This window comes from Bufo gargarizans, chromosome 4, assembly GCF_014858855.1.
Source record: "Bufo gargarizans isolate SCDJY-AF-19 chromosome 4, ASM1485885v1, whole genome shotgun sequence".
In the NCBI taxonomy this organism is placed as follows: Eukaryota; Metazoa; Chordata; class Amphibia; order Anura; family Bufonidae; genus Bufo; species Bufo gargarizans.
The window spans coordinates 794,688-818,818 of NC_058083.1; the positions used below are offsets into that span (position 1 = coordinate 794,688).

General features: G+C 46.6%; 1 protein-coding gene across 2 annotated transcripts in view; it reads left to right on the plus strand.

Moving 5' to 3' along the window:
* LOC122935564 (omwaprin-c-like) overlaps positions 1 to 23,664 on the plus strand; it is a 30,451-nt gene extending 6,787 nt beyond the window's left edge. The window contains exons 2-3 of one of the 2 annotated variants that reach the window (XR_006388797.1): positions 16,585 to 16,883; positions 23,258 to 23,664. Coding sequence is in view for 1 of the 2 variants with exons in the window: in XM_044291331.1 (XP_044147266.1) it covers positions 16,585 to 16,731; positions 23,258 to 23,400 (290 nt within the window). In the remaining variant the exon portion in view is untranslated. The remainder of the gene's footprint in view (positions 1 to 16,584; positions 16,884 to 23,257) is intronic. The other variant, XM_044291331.1, reaches the window with a different exon arrangement.
* Positions 23,665 to 24,131: the final 467 nt, after the last annotated feature.

Consider the following 24,131-nt stretch of genomic DNA (forward strand, 5'->3'; position numbering starts at 1 on the left):
CTGAACCGGCGTCATGATACTATTCTACATTACTAATATGTTTACTCTTCTTCTTTTTTTATCATTGCAATTTGTAAATTTTATCTTATTTTTCTATGTCTTTTGGCACGTTGTAATTACTATGCATTTTATCTGTGAAGGATGTCATCAGGAGGTGAGTCCTGTACCCGATTGTGATCACCTGTGTTTGGTGGTTCACTATTTAGTCTCGACCTCACTTCCCACTGATGCACATCATGACTAAGGATCCGCATCTACAGTGATCCGAAACCGGTCGATTTTCTGCATTGCTGTATGTTGGTTTTTATCTGCACGGGATTGAATAAAGCCTCAAGTATTTTTCAGTGAAACTGGACCATCTTTCTTTCTTTTGGGATCCGTTGTGCGCCCAAGGTTCAGGGCGAGGTCCGGGCTCCTGGCTTCCTGTGGAAGAGCGCGGCATTTTCCAGTGTTGCTCTACAGGCATTTGAAATACTGCCATTTTGGGCAAAGAAATATTTAATTTAGGCCTACAGTGGTTCAGGCCCTGTGAGATACTCCCTCTACATATAGCGGTTGGATTCAGGTATTTAAAATACATCCATTTTGTGCAAAGAAATAATAAATTTAGGCCTACACTGGTTCATGCCCTGTAAGATACTCTCTCTACATAGAGGTGTTTGATGCAGGCATTTGAAATACATGCATTTTGTGAAAATAAATATTGAATTCAGGCCTACACTGGTTCATGCCCTGTGAGATTCCCTCTACATACAGGGGTTTGATTCAGGCATTTGCAATACAGCCTTTTGAAATACAACTATTTTGGGCAAATAAATATTTAATTTAGGCCTACACTGGTTCAGGCCCTGTGATATACCCCCTGATTCAGGCATTTGAAATACAGCCATTTTGGGCAAAGAAATATTGAATTGAGGCCTAGTCTGGTTCAGGCCGTGTGAGATACACCCTTTACATACTGTCGTTCTATTCTACTATTTACTATTAAACACCCATTTAGGGCAAGATCCTAAATTCAAAAAATATAAGGAGATCATCAAATAAGGGACGTGGCCCCGGTCGTGGTGCTGCTGGTGGAGCTCCTGTTGCAGGGAGAGGACGTGGTCGATATGTTCCAGCTACACGCACAAGTGAAACCTCTTCCTCAGGTGCGAGTAGGCGACAGAACCTGCAGCGGTATTTGTTCGGGCCTAATGCGGCTCTACGAATGGTGAGGCCTGAAAAAGTACAGGCGATAGTAGATTGTGTTGCCGACAGTGCCTCCAGTTGCTTTACATTGTCTCCCACCCAGTCTCCTGCTGAAAGACCACAGTTGGCACCTGCAGCCGATGTCCATCAGTCTTTCACCTCACCCACTTGCAAATCAGCCAAGCAGTCTGAGCCCCAACTCATGCAGCAGTCTCTTCTGATTTTTGATGAATCTGTTAGCAGGGTTTCCCAGGGCCATCCACCTCGCCCTGCCCCAGAAGTGGAAGAGATTGAGTGCATCGATGCCCAACCACTTATTTTTCAAGATGAGTACATGGGAGGACCGTCACAGCACGTCTCGGATGATGACACACCGCAGGTACCAACTGCTGTGGCTTTCGAAAGTGTGCAGACCAACAAGGAAGGCAGGGGTGAAGACTGGGTGGAAGATGATGTGGAGGACGATGAGGTCCGCTACCCCACATGGAATCAAGGTCATGCGAGTAACCTATGTAGTTCGGAGGAAGAGGCAGTGGTCGCACAGAGCCACCAGCACCGCAGAAGAGGGAGCAGGGTGCAAAAGCGGAGCGGCTGTCCTCTAGACAGTACGCCTCCTACTGCCCACCGCACCAAGGGACCGGGCACACCAAAACCAGCTCCAAGGAGTTCCCTGGCGTGGCAGTTCTTCAGACGATGTGCTGAAGACAAGACACGAGTGGTTTGCACGCTGTGCAATCAGAGCCTGAAGCGAGGCATAAACGTTCTCAACCTGAGCACAACCTGCATGACCAGGCATTTAAGTGCAAAGCACGAGCTGCAGTGGAGTAGACACCTCAAAAACCAAGAAAGGTCTCTGGCTCCTCTTGCTTCCTCCTCTCCTGCAGTCTCGGCCTCTTCATCCACCTCTGGAGGGACAGTGCCACCTGCCACCCCGCAAACATAGGATCTGCCAGAAACACCAACACCTGGGTCACCAAGCATCTCCACAATGTCCCACGGAAGCGTTCAGCTCTCCATCTCCCAAATGCTGGAGAGGAAGAGGAAGTACCCCCCTACCCACGCACAATCCTTAGCCCTGAATGCCAGCATTTCTAAATTACTGGCCTTTAAAATGCTGTCATTCCATCTGGTGGAGACGGAGAGTTTTAAAAAGCCTTATGGTGGTGGCTGTCCCACAGTATGTCGTGCCCAGCCGCCACTACTTTTCAAGGCGAGCCATCCCTTTCCTGCACAACCAAGTAGGGAACAAAATCAGGTGTGCACTGCCCAACGCCATCTGTGGCAAGGTGCACCTGACTACAGATATGTGGACCAGTAAGCACGCTCAGGGCCGTTATATCTCCCTAACAGCACACTGGGTAAGTGCAGTGGCGGCTGGGCCTGAGACGGATAGCAGTTTGGCGCATGTCCTTCCAACACTGAGGATTGCAGGGCGCTTCAGTTTGCCTCCTGTTGCTTCCTCCTCCTACTCTGCTTCCTCATCCTCTACCAGCTCCTCATCCGGTCAGCGTAACACCTTCACCACCAACTTCAGCACAGCCAGGGGTAAACGACAGCAGGCAGTTTTAAAACTTATCTGTTTGGGGGACAAACCCCACACCGCGCAGGAGCTGTGGACGGGCCTTGAACAACAGACCGATGACTGGTTTGTGCCAGTGAGCCTCAAGCGCGGCCTAGTGGTGTGCGATAATGGGCGAAATCTCGTAGCAGCTCTGGGACTAGCTGGTTTGACTCTCATCCCTTGCTTGGCGCATGTGCGGATTTTGGTGCTGCAGAGATTCCTTAAAAATTACCCCGATATGTCAGAGCTGCTGCATAAAGTGCGGGCCGTCTGTGCGCGCTTTTGGCGTTCTCACCCTGCTGCTGCTCGCCTGTCAGCGCTGCAGCGTAACTTCGGCCTTCCCGCTCACCGCCTCATATGTGACGTGCCCACAAGGTGGAACTCCACCTTGCACATGCTGGACAGACTGTGCGAGCAGCAGCCGGCGATAGTGGAGTTTCAGCTGCAGCACGCACGGGTGAGTCGCTCGGCGGAACAGCACCAGGGCTGGACTGGGACAAAAAATAGGCCTGGGCATTTTTGACTGAGCAGCCCAAATACATGACCCCCAACAGGCCCCACCCCCTTTCAGTCTAGGCGTGGAGCCAAAACCGGAAGCACAATTGAGAGGCAGGGCCAGCCACCAGTAAGATAGGAAGGCTTCAGCCAACACACAAGCTTCTTTGGGGGTCCCCAGGTGACAATAGGGGTCTTAGTACGATCCGGCCACCTAATCCGGCAGAAAATGCAAGGAATCGACTGGACACAAAGCACAGCATGCAGCGGTTTATGTCCCGCTGATTCTCTGCTTTTTTTCCCAGATTGTGGCCGGATCTCTGACGTACCCCATTATAGTTAATGGGGCTGGTGGGCATTCCGTCTGCATCCAGCAGTGCCGGATCCAGTGAATTCTCAGCTGGAACAGCCGCCAGGATCACTAACGCAGATGTGAAAGTAGCCTCATACAGCGCCCCATGCCTCTTATATCCAGTGACGTCTCCTCTGATGTAGATGTTCTCTTTCTTCATCTTCACCATTCAGACCAGACCACCGTGATAATTAGTGATGAGCGGCAGGTGCCATATTCGATTTAGACTAAATTCGTGAATATTCGATAGAATATTTGTTTTATATTTGTCGAAATGGAATATTCGTCATTATTCTAGTTATCGCGATTAATATGCGATTTTAATAATCGTGTATTGAAATAGCAATGCGATTAATTCAAGTTATAATAATCGAATTTCGATTTCAACTTATCACTGCTATATTCCATATTCGTTAATTCTAGCCTAATATGGAATATAGCAGTGCTAAGCTGAAATTGAAATTCGATCAATTCAAGTTATAATAATCGAATTGCGATTTCAACTTGGACCTGGTTACTATGGTTGGCTTGGTAGAATTAGCGAATATGACGAATGTATTCTTTATATTCCACAAAACGAAGGTAACGAAGTATTCTGCATCTTCGTTTTAGCTCCCTATTCGTCAACTTCGCGAATTCTAGCAATGATATAGGAAAGTTTACTACAGAGACAGATAAGTTTAATTCGCTATGCGATTATATGACTGCTTTTTTTTTTATAAATAGTATAATTATAATAATTATCAGGTATTATAATTATTCTATTTATTTAAAAAAAAGCAAAGTAATATAATCGCATATCGAATTACACTTAGCTGTCTCTATAGTAAACTTTCCTATATGATTGCTAGAATTCGCGAAGTTGACGAATAGGGAGCTAAAACGAAGATGCAGAATACTTCGTTATCTTCGTTTTGTGGAATATGACAAATACATTCGTCATATTCGCTAATTCTACCAAGCCAACCATAGTAAACCAGGTCCAAGTTGAAATCGCAATTCGATTATTATAACTTGAAATAATCGAATTGCAATTTCAACGTAATTCTCAAATCTGACAGTACATTCTAGTATATGGAGACGTTCCCATGGTGATGGGGACGCTCCATGAGCACGGAAGTCGGCAGAAGCGGCAACGGGCACTGACTGGAGCAGCCAGGAATCCAAAGGACAGGTAAGAACAGCTTTAGGGAAGTGGGAAAAAAAAAATATAAAAAAAAATAAATAAAATATTCGAAATATCGAATTTATAGCACTATATTAGAAATATTAGCGAAGTGCCGATATTCGCAAAAAAAAATGTGATATTCGAATATTCGCGCTCAACACTAGTGATAATTTCTTTCAGCCATCTCACGTCTCTGCATAGTTTGACAGACATCTTAGTTTCTTACTTTTCCATCATCCTCCAATTAACATCCCATCATGCACCCCCAATACTGAGAAGCTGTGCTCCCCAAAACTATACTGCAAAAAGAACTGTGCTAAGCTGATGCTCTGCCAGGGTGCCCCCAAAGTAATGGTGCTCTCAAAGTCCCAACAATAGTAATTATTTCTTTGCCAGAGTGCATTTTGTAGTAATAGTGCTCCTACAGTACCCCCCAACAGTAATTGTGCCCCACAAGTAATAATGCTCCCATAGTCCCTGAGTTGTAATAAAGCCCACCAAAATGCCCCGATAGTAATAATTCTCTTTATAATGTGTGACAGTAGAACCCCCCCCCCCCTTATAATGTGCACCAGTACAAAAAATGCCCCGTCGTGTGGCAGCAAAAAAAGAAATACCTCCTCTTAGTGCCCCCAGTAGAGCCAATGTCCCCAGAGTGCCCTCATGTGTTCCAATGACCCGTACTGTGCCACTACAAAAAACACTTAGTGCCACCAGTTGAGCTTAGGTGCCCATAGTGACATTATAATTTGTGCCAGTATAAAATACTCCTATATAGTCCACCCAGAAGATGCCCCCATGGTGCTCCTTCTGCATCTCCATAGTTCCCTCCATAATGTGGCACTATAAAATGCCCCTATAGAGTGCCCCACATAGATACCCCCATAATGCTCCTTTCCTCCCTTCCCCATAGTGGCATCAAAATGGGTGCCAGTATTAAATGCCCCTATATAATGCCCTCATAGTTCTCTTGTCCCCCACTTCTCCATAGTGCCCACCTATAATGTGTGCCAGTATATAGGGCCCCCAGTAGATGCCACCATAGTGCTCCTTCCCCTCTTCTCCATAGTGCCCCTGTATTGTGCCAGTATATAGAGCCCCATAGTGCTTCCCCTCTTCTCCATAGTGCCCCTGTATTATGCCAATATATAGGGCCCCATAATGCTTCCCCTCTTCTCCATAGTGCCCCCCCATGTTGTGCCAGTATATAGGGCCCCATAGTGCTTCCCCTTTTCTCCATAGTGCCCCCCCATATTGTGCCAGTATATAGGCCCCCCATATTGTGCCAGTATATATGGCCCCATAGTGCTTCCCCTCTTCTCCATAGTGCCGACCCCCCCTATATTGTGCCAGTATACAGGGCCCCATAGTGCTTCCCCTCTTCTGCATAGTGTCCCCCCCATATTGTGCCAGTATATAGGGCCCCATAGTGCCCCTGCCCCCATATTGTGTCAGTTTATATGGTTCCATAGTGCTTCCCCTCTTCTCCATAGTGCCGACCCCCCCCTCCTATATTGTGCCAGTATATAGGGCCACAACCTCACTTCTTGCCACAGTATAGTATAGAATTAAATAATAAAAACAATAAACTCATATACTTACCTCCATGCTGCTGTTAGCGATGCAATGCAGGTCTCTTCCGACCTGTGTCCCGCGCTGTACGGCTCGGGCGGCGCGCGCAATGATTTCATCGCTCCGCCTGCACCGGCCTCTGATAGGCTACAGTACAGGCCTAGTGCCTGTAGCCTATCAGAGAAATGGGCAAGGGAGACGCCTCTCCCCTGCTCCATTCATCTACCGAGGACAGCGATACAGATGAATATGGAGATGAGCGCTTCCACAATGGAAGCGCTCATCTCCACGCCTGCCCGGCTGCTGCCACATTAATAATTTTTTTTTTTTAATTTAGCCGGCGGCCCGGGCCCCCAGTGGCGTAGGGCCCCATAGCTATTGTCCACCCGAACACAATCAGGCTAATGCTAAGCTGATTGTGTTCGGCCCGGCCTGCCCTATGGCCAGTCCGGCCCTGAACAGCACCACTTCACCACCAATGACTGGGCCTCCATGCGAGACCTGTGTTCCTTGTTGCACTGTTTCGAGTACTCCACCAACATGGCCAGTGCCGATAACGCCGTGCTCAGCGTTACTATCCCACTTCTATGCCTCCTTGAAAAAAGCTCCTTGCGATGATGGAAGAGGATGTGGCACAGGAGGAGGAGGAGGAGGAGGAGGAAGAGGAAGAGGAAGAGGGATCATTTCATAGGGTTTCCGGCCAGTCATTCCCAAGTCGCTTCTAGGGTGGGTTCCTGCACCCACAAAGCCAAGGTACACAATTGTCCAGCCAGGGCACAGTTCTGGAGGATGACAAGGTGGAGGATGAGGAGGAGGAGATGGAGGAGGAGGAACCATGTTAACAGCAGGGTTGCACCCAGACCAGCTGATGGCCATCACTGGTGCGTGGATGGGGGGGATACAGAGGAGACAGCCAGTACACCTCCCACAGAGGAAAGCTTTTCGTTGCCTCTGGGCAGCCTGGCACACAGCGATTACATGCTGCAGTGTCTCCGCAACGACTGCTGAGTTGCCCACATTCTAACTTGTGCTGATTACTGGGTGTCCACGCTGCTGGATCCCCGTTACAAGGACAGTGTACCATCCTTAATTCCGTCACTGGAGCGTGATCATAAGATGCGCGAGTACAAGCGCACGCTGGTAGATGCGCTGCTGGTGGCATTTCCACCTGACAGCGGGGGTACAGTGGAAGCACAAGATGAAGGCAGAGGACGAGGAAGAGGTCACCAACGCAACTGGTGCACCGCCAGCATCTCAGAAGGCAGAAGGGTTAGCATGGCTGAAATGTGGAAAAGCTTTGTCAGCATGCCACAACAACCAGCACCACCAGCTGATATGGAACGTCTTAGCAGAAGGCAGCATTTCACAACATGGTGGAGCAGTATGTGTGCACACGCCTACACGTACTGAATGACGGGGGTGCCCCCTTCAACTTCTGTGTCTCCAAATTGGGTACATGGCCTGATCTTGCCCTGCAGGCAGTGTATTGTCTGAATGTGTGTTTAGCACGGCAGGGGGCGTCATCACAGACAAGCGGAGCCGCCTGTCCACAGCCAATGTGGACAAGCTCACGTTCATAAAAATGAACCAGGCATGGATCCCTCAGGACTTGTCCGTACCTTGTGCAGAATATACATGTATACCGGCTCTAACCAGCCATTGTTATACTGCAGCGCAATTGCTCATTCTTGTATTTTGGCTATTTCACACTCTTTTTGAGTGTACCTTAATTTTACAAAATTAAATTAAAACCAAAAGCCTGTGTTGGCTATATCGTCCTCCTCCACCGCTGCTTCCACCTACACCGCTACATCCACCGCCTCCTCAAACTCCTACTCCATATGGACCTCCACCTCATAAATCAATTATTATTTTTTGTACGTGTTTTATTTGATATCATTTCACTACTTCGTCATTTTAAATTTTCTGGTCAAATTCACCAATTTTTGGATGTATAGTACCACTGTTATACCTAGTAGGCCGATTAAAAAAACTAATAAAAAATTGTCATTAACATTTTTGGGTGAAATTCACCAATGTTTGGGTGTATAGTACCACTGCTATACTTAGTATGCCAGTAAAAAAAAAAAAAAAAATGTCATTAACATTTTCTGGAGAAATTAACCAATTTTTGGGTGTATAGTACCACTGCTATACCTACCATGGTAGGCGCATAAAAGAACATCGAAAGTTGATAGAGCAGATATCAAATTGGATCATGAACATCACGGGGACGTGCGACATGGTGGGGCAGTAAGTATGCACACGCCTACACGAACTGACTGACAGGGGTCTGCCCCTGCAACTTCTGGGTCTCCAAATTGGGCACATGGCCTGAGCTTGCCCTTTACGCCTTGGAGGTGCTGGCCTGCCCTGCAGCCGGTGTATTGTCTAAACGTTTGTTTAGCACGACTGGAGGGTTATATTTCCCAATGTTTTGGGGTGTACCCTAATTAAAAAAAATAATAATAATTTAAAACAAAAAGCAGTGTAGGCTACCTCCTCCTCCTCCACCGCCACTTCTACCTACATTGCCACATCCATCGCCTCCTCAACCTCCTACTCCATATGGACCTGGTCCTCCTAGATCAAGATTATTATTTATTAATTTTTCATATTTTATGTTATTTAAAGTCATTTCCCTATCCACATTTGTTTGCTGAGCACTTGCCATGCTTCAATGGGGTTCAGGGGTAAGTTCGGGTCCCGAACTCGAACTTTTTTCCGAAGTTCGGCTGAACCCGTCGAACCTGAACATCCAGGTGTCCTCTCAACTTAAATTAACATCAACCTTCAGAAGATCGTATTATTCACCTATAGTTACAGAATTAGTCATTGCTCAGTCAGAACTGGTTCACCAATGGTTTAACCGCCTCAGGACCGCCTAACGCAGATCCGCGGTCCGGAGGCGGAAGCTGTGCACTCAACGACACATATATACGCGTCATCTCGCGATAGCCGAGATTTCCTGTGAACGCGCGCACACAGGCGCGCGCGTTCACAGGATCGGAAGGTAAGCGAGTGGATCTCCAGCCTGCCAGCAGCGATTTTTTTTTTTTTAACCCCTAACAGGTATATTAGACGCTGTTTTGATAACAGCGTCTAATATACCTGCTACCTGGTCCTCTGGTGGTCCCTTTTGTTTGGATCGACCACCAGAGGACACAGGTAGCTGTGTAAAGTAGCACCAAACACCACTACACTACACTACACCCCCTGTCACTTATTAACCCTTATGAACCCCTGATCACTTCATATAGACTCCCTGATCACCCCGCCCCGTCATTGATCATCCCCCTGTCATTGATCACCCTCCTGTAAGGTTCCATTCAGATGTCCGTATGATTTTTACAGATCCACAGATACATGGATCGGATCCGCAAAACACATACGGACGTCTGAATGGAGCCTTACAGGGGGGTGATCAATGACAAGGGGGTGATCACCCCATATAGACTCCCTGATCACCCCCCCTGTCATTGATCACCCCGTGTAAGGCTCCATTCAGAAATTTTTTTGGCCCAAGTTAGCGGAAATTGTTTTTTGTTTTTTTTTGTTTTTTCTTACTAAGTCTCATATTCCACTAACTTGTGTCAAAAAATAAAATCTCACATAAACTCACCATACCCCTCACGGAATCCAAATGCGTAAAATTTTTTAGACATTTATATTCCAGACTTCTTCTCACGCTTTAGGGCCCCTAAAATGCCAGGGCAGTATAAATACCCCACATGTGACCCCATTTCGGAAAGAAGACACCCCAAGGTATTCCGTGAGGGGCATATTGAGTCCATGAAAGATTTAAATTTTTGTCCCAAGTTAGCGGAAAGGAAGACTTTGTGAGAAAAAAAAAATCAATTTCCACTAACTTGTGCCAAAAAAAAAAAAATTCTATGAACTCGCCATGCCCCTCATTAAATACCTTGGGGTGTCTTCTTTCCAAAATGGGGTCACATGTGGGGTATTTATACTGCCCTGGCATTTTAGGGGCCCGAAAGCGTGAGAAGAAGTCTGGGATCCAAATGTCTAAAAATGCCCTCCTAAAAGGAATTTGGGCCGCTTTGCGCATCTAGGCTGCAAAAAAGTGTCCCACATGTGGTATCGCCTTACTCAGGAGAAGTTGGTTATTAGCATTGTTATTGCCAAAAAAAAGTAAATCCAAAACAGAGATGACACGTGAAAGGAATATTTGCATGTCTTCTGTGTTTTGTAGCCACTCCTGCTTTTGGCTACCAAATCATAAGCCAATTCTAATGGCACCATACAGGCCTTAAAGCTGCTACACAGACAAGATCCATTGTGCGTCTCATTTTTACTTCCTTCTGACCGATCAGAAGAAAGGTTAAATAAATCATATAAATGATGATGCCAGCCAGGCCAAAAGGCAAAATAGTGGCCCAGTCTTGAAGAGGGGGGAACAGCAAGAGAAGTCCACAGAGTGGACCTATGACATAGTGGTGAGGTAGAAGCAGCATGAAGAGACCACAGAGTGGCCCAATGACAGGGTTTGGAGTTGGCGGCAGAATGAGGAGGCCACCGAGTGGCACAATAACTGGGTCTGGATGTGGTGGCATCAGAAAAAAGCCACCGAGTGGCACAACGACAGAGTCTGGAGTTGACAGCAGTATGAGGAGGCCACCGAGTGGCACAATTCTCAACAATAAGATGAGGAGCGGCACTCAGAGTCCACCGCAAGTCAAGGCACATGGGAATCAATCACCGTTCAGTCTCTTGCAAACACTGTCAAATCAAATCAAATGGCAAATCAAACCATGTGAAGAAATGAAATAAGGCGGTACTCACCAGCGTAATTGAATAGTGACTTTATTCCACAATCGCGGAGGACAGCATCAGGCAGGACGCCAAGAGCTTCACACAGGTGAAACAAGCAACGGCCGTTTTGCGCTGGACGCGCTTCGTCAGGCTGTTACGTCAGGACGCAAATGCTCTCCACCTTTAAACTCAGAGTCGATGCATCACCTGGATGACCAATGACGCTGCCCTGATGCTTTTCAAAATAGTACATACAGACAAGGAAAGTGAACATACAGACAATTAATACATAATACATAGTAACCAGGTAGGTTAAGGAGGTGCTTACAAAAACATGCTGAGGTCGATTCTGTCGTTAAGGCCCAATTCTTCCGCCGCTTGGGTGCGGAGAATCTATCTGGCCTCCCGTTGTAACAGGAGCCGGTGTCTATCGTCCCCATGCGGCGGAGCCTGTACCACCTCTAGCCCTGAAAAAGACAGATAACTAGTGTCACCTCCATGCACCTTTCTGAAATGCTCTACCACTCTGGGGCACCCTTTACCAGAGGTTATGGAGTTTAGGTGTTCTCTTACACGCTCATTTAAACATCTAATAGTTTTGCCGATATAGAATCGGCCACATTTACAACTTAAAAGAGAGACCACGAACATGCTTCTGCAATTAATGAAACTCCGTACCCTGTGGTGCACCCCTGCAACATCAATTAATTTTATTTGCACGCATTGTACTTACATTGGGAGCAATTCCCGCATCTAAAGTTACCATCCGGTCTGTTGATTGTTAACCATTGACTAGAGAGATTTGTTACAAAAGAGTAATAAAATAAGGAGAAAATTAACAAAAGCGCCTGGGTCAGACCAAGATGGGTCAAATATGGGTAGATTTGCCTTTTCCTTCAAGTTCAGCCCAATGGCGGATCAGATTCGCTCCGCCATTTTCAGGAATTGGGATTTACTAAAAAGGGACTGTACCCTTAATAAAATAACTGAGCAGAAACCATTAGTTTCCTTTAGAAGGAGTCACACACTAAGGCCCCTTTTACACGGGCGAGTTTTCCGCGCGGGTGCGATGCGTGAGTTGAACGCATTGCACCCGCACTGAATCTGGACCCATTCATTTCTATGGGGCTGTTCACATGAGCAGTGATTTTCACGCAACACTTATGCGTAGCATGAAAATCGCAGCATGTTCTATATTCAGCGTTTTTCACGTAACGCAGGCCCCATAGAAATGAATGGGGTTGCGTGAAAATCGCAAGCATCCGCAAGCAAGTGCGGATGTGGTGCGATTTTCACGCATGGGTTCTATGTGACAGTCTATTAACTGTATTATTTTCCCTTATAACATGGTTATAAGGGAAAATAACAGCATTCTGAATACAGAATGCATAGTATAATAGTGCTGGATGGGTTAAAAAAATAATAAAAAGTTAACTCACCTTCTCCTCTTGATCGCGTAGTTCCCGGTCTCTTTACTTCTTGAAAGATGAGCTGTGGGCTAAAGGACCTGTGGCGACGTCAGATCACATGCTCCATCACCACGGTGATGAACCATGTGATTGGAGCATGTGATCTGACATCACCACAGGTCATTTAGCCCACAGCTCATCATTAAAGAAGTAAAGAGACCGGGAACTACGCGATCGAGAGGAGAAGGTGAGTTAACTTTTTATTATTTTTTTAACCCCTCCAGCGCTATTATACTATGCATTCTGTATTCAGAATGCTGTTATTTTCCCTTATAACCATGTTATAAGGGAAAATAACAGCAATCTTCAGAACATCAATCCCAAGCCCGAACTTCTGCGAAGAAGTTTGGGTTTAGGTACCAAACATGCACGATTTTTCTCACGCGAGTGCAAAACGCATTACAATGTTTTGCACTTGCGCGGAAAAATCGTGCGTGTTCCCTCAACGCACCAGCCTCTTATCCGGGCCAAAAATAAGACACCCGTGTGAAAGAGGCCTAAGGGATAAGCTTGTTAGGAGTAGATTGGGTCAATTGCGTTCTAGTCAATGGTTAACAATCAACAGACCGGATGGTAACTTTAGATGCGGGAATTGCTCCCAATGTAAGTACAATGCGTGCAAAAAATTCATTGATGTTGCAGGGGTGCACCACAGGGTACGGGTTTAATTGCAGAAGCATGTTCGTGGTCTATCTTTTAAGTTGTAAATGTGGCCGATTCGATATCAGCAAAACAATTAGATGTTTAAATGATCGTGTAAGAGAACACCTAAACTCCATAACCTTTGGTAAAGGGTGCCCCAGAGTGGTAGAGCATTTCAGAAAGGTGCATGGAGGTGACACTAGTTATCTGTCTTTTTCAGGGCTAGAGGTGGTACAGGCTCCGCCGCATGGGGACGATAGACACCGGCTCCTGTTACAACGGAAGGCCAGATAGATTCTCCGCACCCAAGCGGCGGAAGAATTGGGCCTTAACGACAGAATTGACCTCAGCATGTTTTTGTAAGCACCTCCTTAACCTACCTGGTGACTATGTATTATGTAATAATGGTCTGTATGTTCACTTTCCTTGTCTGTATGTACCATTTTGAAAAGCATCAGGGCAGCGTCAATGGTCATCCAGGTGATGCATCGACTCTGAGTTTAAAGGTGGAGAGCATTTGCACCCTGACATAACAGCCTGACGAAGCGCGTCCAGCGCAAAACGGCCGTCGCTTGTTTCACCTGTGTGAAGCTCTTGGAGTCCTGCCCGATAACGTCCTCCGCGATTGTGGAATAAAGTCACTATTCAATTATGCTGGTGATATTTTTATTTTTATTTTCACCCGTCTCCCAAGTGCGATCGGCTTCATCATCGACTAGTGTCTGCACATCCCTGATGTCTTAGTTAATGGTCTTTGAGTCAGGAGCCTGACCACTCGCAACACATGCTCTCCTCATCACTACTTGCCCGCGTAGTGGAGGAAGTGGTGGATGTCTCCCACAGATCTTGGCTGGGCAGTAGCTGCTGACTGTCCTCTAGTAGCTCTTCTTCACTGAAAAGTGCAGTCAAGTCTTCAGCATATAATACTTGCTGTGAGGGAACATAAAAGGACATAGGCAAGTTGAGGACAGGTGAGGGCACAGGGCCTGTTCCCGGGCCATGCCAACTAAGTGTTGTGTCTGACGAACCCACCGACTGTTGGCTGGAGGTGTCTGATGTCACTTGGGATGACGTTGATGACCGAGTTAACCAATCAAGAACCGCTGGGTTGCTGGTCAAGACACGACCACTAGATGACACCAGGAGCTCAGGCCTTTTGCTGCAACTCCTGCTGCCGTGCCCCCTTACTCTGCTGCGACCTGTGCCTGGGCCAGAAACATTCAGGCCTCTGCCACTCCTCTGTGCATGGCCTGGCACTTCTCTGTCTGACATACTTGTAGCTGAACTAAACAAATTAAAACATCCCTAAAAGTGACAAATTATATTTTTTTCTTTTTGTACTGAAATAGGCCACTAAATTATTTCTGCGCAAATAACAGCAAATGTGAACTGCGTGTATTTTTCTCGTATTGTACTATAATAGGGCACTAAACGCTTTCACCATATATAGCTGCAGAAGTGAACAGAGTATGTATTTCTCTTTTTCCACAGATATAAGCCACTAAAGGCTTTTCAACATAACACTTGAACCCCTACAACAAATTGCTGGAATGACAAAGCTGTATAATGGCTATTTGGATCCCCAAATAATCTTTCCCTGCACTTGCAAGGCCTCATGCACACGACCATGGTTTTGGTCCACATCCGAGCCACAGTTTTTGCGGCTTGAATGCGGACCCATTCAGTTCAATGGGGCCGCAAAAGATGTGGACAGAACTCCTTGTGCTGTCCCCATCCGTTGCTCCGTTCTGTGGTCCGCCCCAAAAATATATAACCTGTCCTATTCTTGTCCGTTTTGCGGACAAGAATAGGCAGTTATATCTATGGCTGTCTGTAGAACGGACACGGACGCCATCCGTGTTTTGCGGATCCACAATTTGCTGACCGCAAAACACACAACGATCGTGTGGATGAGGTCAAAATCGTATTTTTTTCCCAATGATGTTTTCTGTATGACTCTCCCTAGCCCCTGCAACGTCTGTCCCTGCACTAAGATGCTGTGACATGATTCCTCCCTATCCTTATCGTGCACTTATAAAATGCTTTCTTTTCCACATTGAGGTTTTCTTTCACTCTCCCTAGCGCCTAAAACGTCTGTCCCTGAACAAAGTACGATGGTGAATGGCAGAATCTAAGATGGCCGCCGTATTTATAGGGCTGTGACATCACCAGGCTGTCTGGCTGGCTGCTGATTGGCTGCATTCATGGCATTATAGGTCATCCCGCCTTCCCAGAGTTCCTTGCCCCATGTCCTCACACGTGTAGCCACCATTTTAGCTGCCATTGTTAGGAAAAATTGCAATTCGTTACCATGAAGCGAGAGGAAATTCACAATCGTTCAGAATCAAATTTTTCCTGAAATTCGGAACGAATTTGACTTCCTCAGCTTCGATTCGCTCATCACTAAGTTCAACCTATAGTATATACAATCCAAGCAAAGAGGAAGTCAGAAGAATTATATTTGACCAACACCATCATTGTAGGTTAGGGTTCAATGATTGTCAAGAGTCCACACGGACAAAGCTCTGGAACATCTACTGGTTTTACTGTTATGCCCAGGGGCGTCGTTAGGTCAAAATATTCGGGGCTTAAGCTCCGGATGTTTTGTTATGTTATGCTGGTAGCATTTTTGGCTATTCCAGGGCCCTTTAATATTGATTGGACCTGGGCAACCCCACAGATCATCCAGTTCAGTCACTTTGGTGCGCAATCCCGTCCTGTGGAGCTTGATCCCGCAAGACCCACCGCGGGAGGTCACAGTCTCTCGGGATCACGCGCCGCAGGACAGGATTGCGCACCGAAGTGACTGAACTCATGCCCGCGCAGCCCGCAAGTAGCGGAACAAGTACAAGGTGTGCACACATCTTCCATGACACCAGCCTGTAAGTGTAAATGTAGTTCTTCCCCTCCACTAACAAGCAGCAGACAGTTATCAGGACGGAACTGTTCCTTCCCGATAATTGTACGCAGAGTTGGCGAGGGACACAAAATGCACCTTTACATTATTATTTTATTTTTACAAATTTTATTTCAACATTAAAGGATTATTCCAACTTCCTTTTAAAGAAAGTAGTCCCCTATCCACTATTGGATTGGTGAGGGTCCTATGGGTTCTCTAACCCCCCCTCCTCAGAGCACGATAATGGAGGCTCTGTATCCTGTGAAGCCCACCTGAAATGGACGGAGTGGCTGGTCAGAAATGTCCACAATTACTCTATTCTTTTCTATAGGAGTGCCAGAGACAGACGGGATCATTCGACCAAAGTGTTTATTACTGATATTTGTCACTTTTTGAATCTGGTTTATAAGAGGCGACATGTAACTACCTGATACGTTTGTGACACATCAACTTCTTTATTTACAGAGAAACCTGGAAAATGTTCCCTAGATCCATTAATAAACTGTGCTCTTACAATTATTGCTGAGAAGTGCAAATCGGACTATGACTGTTATGGAAAACAAAAGTGTTGCAGGACTCTGTGCACCAGACTATGCATACATCCCATCAAGGGTAAGTTCATTAGAAAGCAAACCCAACAAGTAGATGGAGCTCATTATTAGACAGGATTTGGCCCCTGGTGAAGGAATCTGACAGCTGTATGGTTACATGACCAGCTCCACCTGATCTGCCAAAATCTGCTTTACCACAAACACATCTCAGAGGTAAATTCAGCTTCAATGGTGGCAGGCAGCCCGGCAATTATCAGGACTGTAACTGCATCACATGACTGTGAGGACTAACGCAAGGAGCAGAGCTGGAGAGGGTCCAGAGGAGGGCAACTAAAGTAATAACTGGAATGGGGCAACTACAGTACCCTGAAAGATTATCAAAATTAGGGCTATTCACTTTAGAAAAAAGACGACTGAGGGGAGATCTAATTACTATGTATAAATATATCAGGGGTCAGTATAGAGATCACTCCCATCATCTACTTATCCCCAGGACTGTGACTGTGACGAGGGGACATCCTCTGCGTTTGGAGGAAAGAAGGTTTGTACACAAACATAGAAGAGGATTCTTTATGGTAAGAGCAGTGAGACTATGGAGCTCTCTGCCTGAGGAGGTGGTGATGGTGAGTACAATAAAGGAATTCAGGAGGGGCCTGGATGTATTTCTGGAGCGCAATAATATTACAGGATATAGCTACTAGAGAGGGGTCGCTGATCCAGGGAGTTATTCTGATGCCTGATTGGAGTCGGGAAGGAATTTTTTCCTTCTTAATTGGGGAAAATTGGCTTCTACCTCACAGTTTTTTTTTTTTGCCTTCCTCTGGATCAACTTGCAGGATGACAGGCCGAACTGGATGGACAAATGTCTTTTTTTGGCCTTATGTACTATGTTACTCTGTTACTATGAGCACATTAATGTTCCAAAGTGTGGACCTGTGAGCACTTCATGTGTCATCATATGATAGCTCCACAAGGTTCTGTGTGCTCCTCTAGAAGGAATGTTTCTACTGCCATTACATACATTTCCATTAGGTACATAAATAATATACAGCACCTGTACTGATCCTGAGTTTCATCCTGTATTATACTCCGGAGCTGCACTCACTATTCTGCTGGTGCAGTCACTGTGTACATACATTACTTATCCTGTACTGATCCTGAGTTTCATCCTGTATTATACCCCGGAGCTGCACTCACTATTCTGCTGGTGCAGTCACTGTGTACATACATTACATTACTTATCCTGTACTGATCCTGAGTTTTATCCTGTATTATACTCCAGAGCTGCACTCACTATTCTGCTGGTGCAGTCACTGTGTACATACATTACTTATCCTGTACTGATCCTGAGTTACATCCTGTATTATAGCCCAGAGCTGCACTCACTATTTTGCTCGTGCAGTCACTGTGTACATACATTACAGACCAAAAGTTTGGACACACCTTCTCATTCAAAGAGTTTTCTTTATTTTCATGACTATGACAATTGTAGATTCACACTGAAGGCATCAAAACTATGAATTAACACATGTGCAATTATATACATAATAAAAAGTGTGAAACAACTGAAAATATGTCATATTCTAGATTCTTCAAAGTAGCCACCTTTTGCTTTGATTACTGCTTTGCACACTCTTGGCATTCTCTTGATGAGCTTCAAGAGGTAGTCACCTGAAATGGTTTTCACTTCACAGGTGTGCCCTGTCAGGTTTAATAAGCGGGATTTCTTGCCTTATAAATGGGGTTGGGACCATCAGTTGCGTTGTGGAGAAGTCAGGTGGATACACAGCTGATAGTCCTACTGAATAGACAGTTAGAATTTGTACTATGGCAAGGAAAAAGCAGCTGAGTTTAGAAAAACGAGTGGCCATCATTGTGGCGAAACCAACCTCGCCACAGTGTTTTGGAGGGGGCTGTTTGCCAGCCTCCTGCCCTGGAATTATGGTCCCTTAAGTTATTGGGTCTTAAGGCACTTGGGACGGAGTCCTCTGTCCCTGGATTGCATCATTTGCCTTACTTGCTTGGATGAAGCACATGGTGAGAACAATAGATAGCGGCCATTTTAACTCACAGACACTGTTCTGACTTTTCAACACGGTGCTATCTTGCCTGTATTTGGTGCACAGAGACATCATTCAGTAGTTTGAAACTACCAAACAGGGGACACATTTATTAGTGACTATTTTCTGTATAACTTGTATATTTTCAGTGTAACTGGCATAAAACTGTATCTTCCAAACTACTGAACGGATGTGGGTGAATTTTGGATATGTGGTTCACCCAGGATATATTAGTTATGAAGTTATTGCATGTTTTGGGGTTCCTGTGATATGTTTTATAAAACTGTATTTCTCTGCCTTTGATAATTATATTCGCCAGTGTGTTCAATAATCATCACCGGCAGAGGGGAGGATTTTGTGTGGGTGTTTTTCCTTTGCCCCATTGTGTGTTTAAATGGTGATGTCTGTCCTGTTGTCTTCACATGTGTATTGGCGACTTCCCTTTGTCCTGAGAGATAATTGGATTGGCCTCGGTTGTCTCCGGGACAGAGAGGAGGAAACCATGATGCATTGTGGGGATGTGTTGTATCTGTCCTGTATTTGCAAGAACTGTAATAAAAACCAGGCTGGGTGTGCCAGCACGTCAGACCACTGCTTGACCCTGAACACGGAGCCTTGATTCGTCATTGGGGGGATTCCCTGTATGTTGTTGGAGATGATTGCCAGGAGTGTAAGCTGACTGTATGCTTTTCCTGTTCGTCTGCTAGCAGCTATTCGCGAGGTTCCAGTTTGGAGTGCTATTTTGTATCCAGTTCGGGAGTTTGGTGTTCTGCAGTAGCTGTGCCTGTCTCTCAGAAAGGGGCATATCGCCTAAACGGATTTTAACCCCTTATCTGCTGAAACGGTCCGTTACAATTGGTGGCAGCAGCGGGATCGTTCCTACAGCCAGAAGGACAGCTACAGGAGACACCATTTCTTTGGATTTTACAACTTAAGGGCAACGCATGTCTCAGTACAGCGACCCTAAAAGCACCAGGATGGAACCAGCAGAGGAGTACAGATACTCTGTTGAGGAATTTGACCGTATGATGTGGTTGCGGCTGAACTTCTTCAGACCCAATCCAGCTGAGAAATACGTGAAGTTCGTGAGGAGTCTAGTGTTCAAGACCCTACTATACCAGGCAGAAGGTGACGGTCAGCTGCCACGTTGGGTGGACCTCCATCGGAAGTTACAGTTGCGGGACAGAGGGAGCCCAGTCTCCATTCCCCAGCGGCAGTGTGAAGTGCAGGGCGAGGAGAGCAGCGTTCTCTCTGCCCAGCGGCAGGCTGAGTTACAGGGGGCAGAGGTAGTTGTTCCTGCCCCCCAGCAGCAGAGTGATATGCCGGGAAGGCAGTGTGAAATGCAGGGAGAGGAGAGCAACGTCCTCCCTCCCCAGCGGCAGGCTGAGTTACAGAGGGTAGAGGTAGTTGTTCCTGCCCCCCAGCAGCAGCATGATTTTTGGGGAATTGGGAGCCCAGTCTCCATTCCCCAGCGGCAGGCGGAGTTACAGGGGACAGAGACAGTCGGTCCTGTCCCCCAGCGGCAGAGTGTCCTACGGGGAATAGAGAGCCCAGTCTCCTTTCCCCAGCAGCAGGACACTGTATTGGGAGCGGAGGCGGTCGGTCGCCCTCCCCAGCGGCTGGAAGTATGTATGGGAGAGGAGCTCGTTACCCCCTCTCCCCAGCAGCAGCTTAACGCACCAGGGGGAGACAGTAAGCCCACAACTGTGCAGATGGGACCATGGTCTCTGCACTTACAGCACAGGGGGCAGGGACAGTCGGTCCTGTCCCCCAGCAACAGGGCTGTTTAGCCAAATGGGGGACACTCGGTTTCCCCCTCCAACAACCAGACTCCAACCAGGCTTCTTCCATGGTAACGCTGGCACCAGGGCAGAGTACCGCTGATACCTGCCCACAAAGCAACCTCCACTCCAAGCCAGGGAGCAACACAGAGACCGGGAGTACCAGCTACCAATATAACCTTGGTGGATTCACTGGACAGAGACAGGCTACTAAATTCAGCAGGTCCAGTATTGGGTTGTGGGTGGGCTGCCAGACTAACTCAGGTACCGACCGGCGTGAGGTCAGGTATCTGGTTAGTCTTCCCTGGGAAGGGGGGATGTGTGGCGAAACCAACCTCGCCACGGTGTTTTGGAGGGGGCTGTTTGCCAGCCTCCTGCCCTGGGATTATGGTCCCTTAAGTTATTGGGTCTTAAGGCACTTGGGACGGAGCCCTCTGTCCCTGGATTGCATCATTTGCCTTACTTGCTTGGATGAAGCACATGGTGAGAACAATAGATAGCGGCCATTTTAACTCACAGACACTGTTCTGACTCTTCAACACGCTGCTATCTTGCCTGTATTTGGTACACAGAGACATCATTCAGTAGTTTGAAACTACCAAACAGGGGACACATTTATTAGTGACTATTTTCTGTATAACTTGTATATTTTCAGTGTAACTGTATCTTCCAAACTACTGAACGGATGTGGGTGAATTTTGGATATGTGGTTCACCCAGACAGATCCCCCGGTTCCGAGGATATATTGGTTATGGGGTTATTGCATGTTTTGGGGTTCCTGTGATATGTTTTATAAAACTGTATTTCTCTGCCTTTGATAATTATATTCGCCAGTGTGTTCAATAATCATCACCGGCAGAGGGGAGGATTTTGTGTGGGTGTGTTTCTATTGTCCCATTGTGTGTTTAAATGGTGATGTCTGTCCTGTTGTCTCCACATGTGTATTGGCGACTTCCCTTTGTCCTGAGAGATAATTGGATTGGCCTCGGTTGTCTCCAGGACAGAGAGGAGGAAACCATGATGCATTGTGGGGATGTGTTGTATCTGTCCTGTATTTGCAAGAACTGTAATAAAAACCAGGCTGGGTGTGCCAGCACGTCAGACCACTGCTTGACCCTGAACACGGAGCCTTGTCTCATCATTGGGGGGATTCCCTGTATTCTGTTGGAAATTGATTGCCAGGAGTGTAAGCTGACTGTATGCTTTTCCTGTTCGTCTGCTAGCAGCTATTCGCGAGGTTCCAGTTTGGAGTGCTATTTTGTATCCAGTTCGGGAGTTTGGTGTTCTGCAGTAGCTGTGCCTGTCTCTCAGAAAGGGGCATATCGCCTAAACGGATTTTAACACCTTGTCTGCTGAAACGGTCCGTTACAATCATTACTTTAAGAAATGAAGGTCGGTCAGTCCGAAAAATTGGGAAAACTTTGAAAGTGTCCCCAAGTGCAGTCACAAAAACCATCAAGCGCTACAAAGAAACTGGCTCACATGCGGACCGCCCCAGGAAAGGAAGACTAAGAGTCTCCTCTGTTGAGGAGGATAAGTTCATCCGAGTCACCAGCCTCAGAAATCGCAGGTTAACAGCAGCTCAGATTAGAGACCAGGTCAATGCCACACAGAGTTCTAGCAGCAGACACATCTCTAGAACAACTGTTAAGAGGAGACTGTGTGAATCAGGCCTTCATGGTAGAATATCTGCTAGGAAACCACTGCTAAGGACAGGCAACAAGCAGAAGAGACTGGTTTGGGCTAATGAACACAAGGAATGGATATTAGACCAGTGGAAATCTGTGCTTTGGTCTGATGAGTCCAAACTTGAGATCTTTGGTTCCAACCCCCGTGTCTTTATGCGACGCAGAAAAGGTGAACGGATGGACTCTACATGCCTGGTTCCCACCGTGAAGCATGAAGGAGGAGGTGTGATGGTGTGGGGGTGCTTTGCTGGTGACACTGTTGGGGATTTATTCAAAATTGAAGGCATACTGAACCAGCATGGCTACCACAGCATCTTGCAGCAGCATGCTATTCCATCCGGTTTGCGTTTTAGTTGGACCATCATTTATTTTTCAACAGGACAATGACCCCAAACACACTTCCAGGCTGTGTAAGGGCTATTTGACCATGAAGGAGAGTGATGGGGTGCTGCGCCAGATGACCTGGCCTCCACAGTCACCGGACCTGAACCCAATCGAGCTGGTTTGGGGTGAGTTGAACCGCAGAGTGAAGGCAAAAGGGCCAACAAGTGCTAAGCATCTCTGGGAACGCCTTCAAGACTGTTGGAAGACCATTTCAGGTGACTACCTCTTGAAGCTCATCAAGAGAATGCCAAGAGTGTGCAAAGCAGTAGTCAAAGCAAAAGGTGGCTACTTTGAATAACCTAGAATATGACATTTTCAGTTGTTTCACATTTTTTGTTTTGTATATAATTCCACATGTGATAATTTATAGTTTTGATGCCTTCAGTGTGAATCTACAATTTTCATAGTCCTGAAAATAAAGAAAACTCTTTGAATGAGAAGGTGTGTCCAAACTTTTGGTCTGTACTGTACATTACATTACTTATCCTGTACTGATCCTGAGTTACATCCTGTATTATACTCCAGAGCTGCACTCACTATTCTGCCATTATCTGGATATCTCTCTCATTGATGCCGCTCTTCCAGTCACTCAGGATATGTAGTGTCGATACTTTGTGTCTTATGTTTCTATAGTTACATCTGGAAATCTAACTCAATGACCATTTCTTCTCCAGAGACGCCCGGAACATGCCCACCAGTACCTCTAACCGTGTGCTCATCCGAGATGCCACCTGGAATATGTGAAGTGGACAGTGATTGTCCAGGAAAACAGAAATGCTGCGTCATTTGTAGCTCACAGTGCATGGATGTGGAATAAGTGATGTGAGGCGGCCGGATGCATCTCCGTCCCTCACAGCGGAGGACACATCGCCGATCAGCCTCAGTAATTCTCTCTTCTCGCGGCTTTTCCTTCTCTAGTTGCAGATAAACCTGGGAGGTGACAGCGGTGAAGACACTCAGGGCCGGATCCGCTGCCCCAGGTGCTCAGTCTGAATACACCCCCATTATAGCCAGATTCCTCCTCCTTCTCAGCGATCATAGTGACATTTATCAATGTAATAAAGCAGAAGATGAAAAATGAGACTGAGATGTATCATTGACCGTCCATTGTGAGGCATCAAATTATTACTGGTGGCCGAGAAATGTAATTCCTGCTCATTGACGCTGACATTAGACATTGCAGTCTAGAGCAGGGCGAGATCCTGGTGGTCAGAGGTGAGGACTGCGCTCAACCAGACTCCGAGTTATGAACCTTTTCAGGTCTGTTTCGGATGAGTCCACTATAACTACACGTAACATAGTTTTAGTGCACGTGTTAGCGGGAAAAAGAGGAAGAAGAAGGGTTCTCACATGACCCTGACAGGAAGTGGGGGGTGGCCTTGCCCTGATTGGACCCCGGGCTGACAGACAGCATGGATGAGCCAATCAGTGCTGCCGCAGACAGGGAGGTGCCCGAACAGAACGAGCAGAAAGTCATTCTGTACTGGGCTGTGAATGAGGGGGTTGGGACTTGCAGTGTCTGCAAGGAAAATTTATTTTGGGGACAGT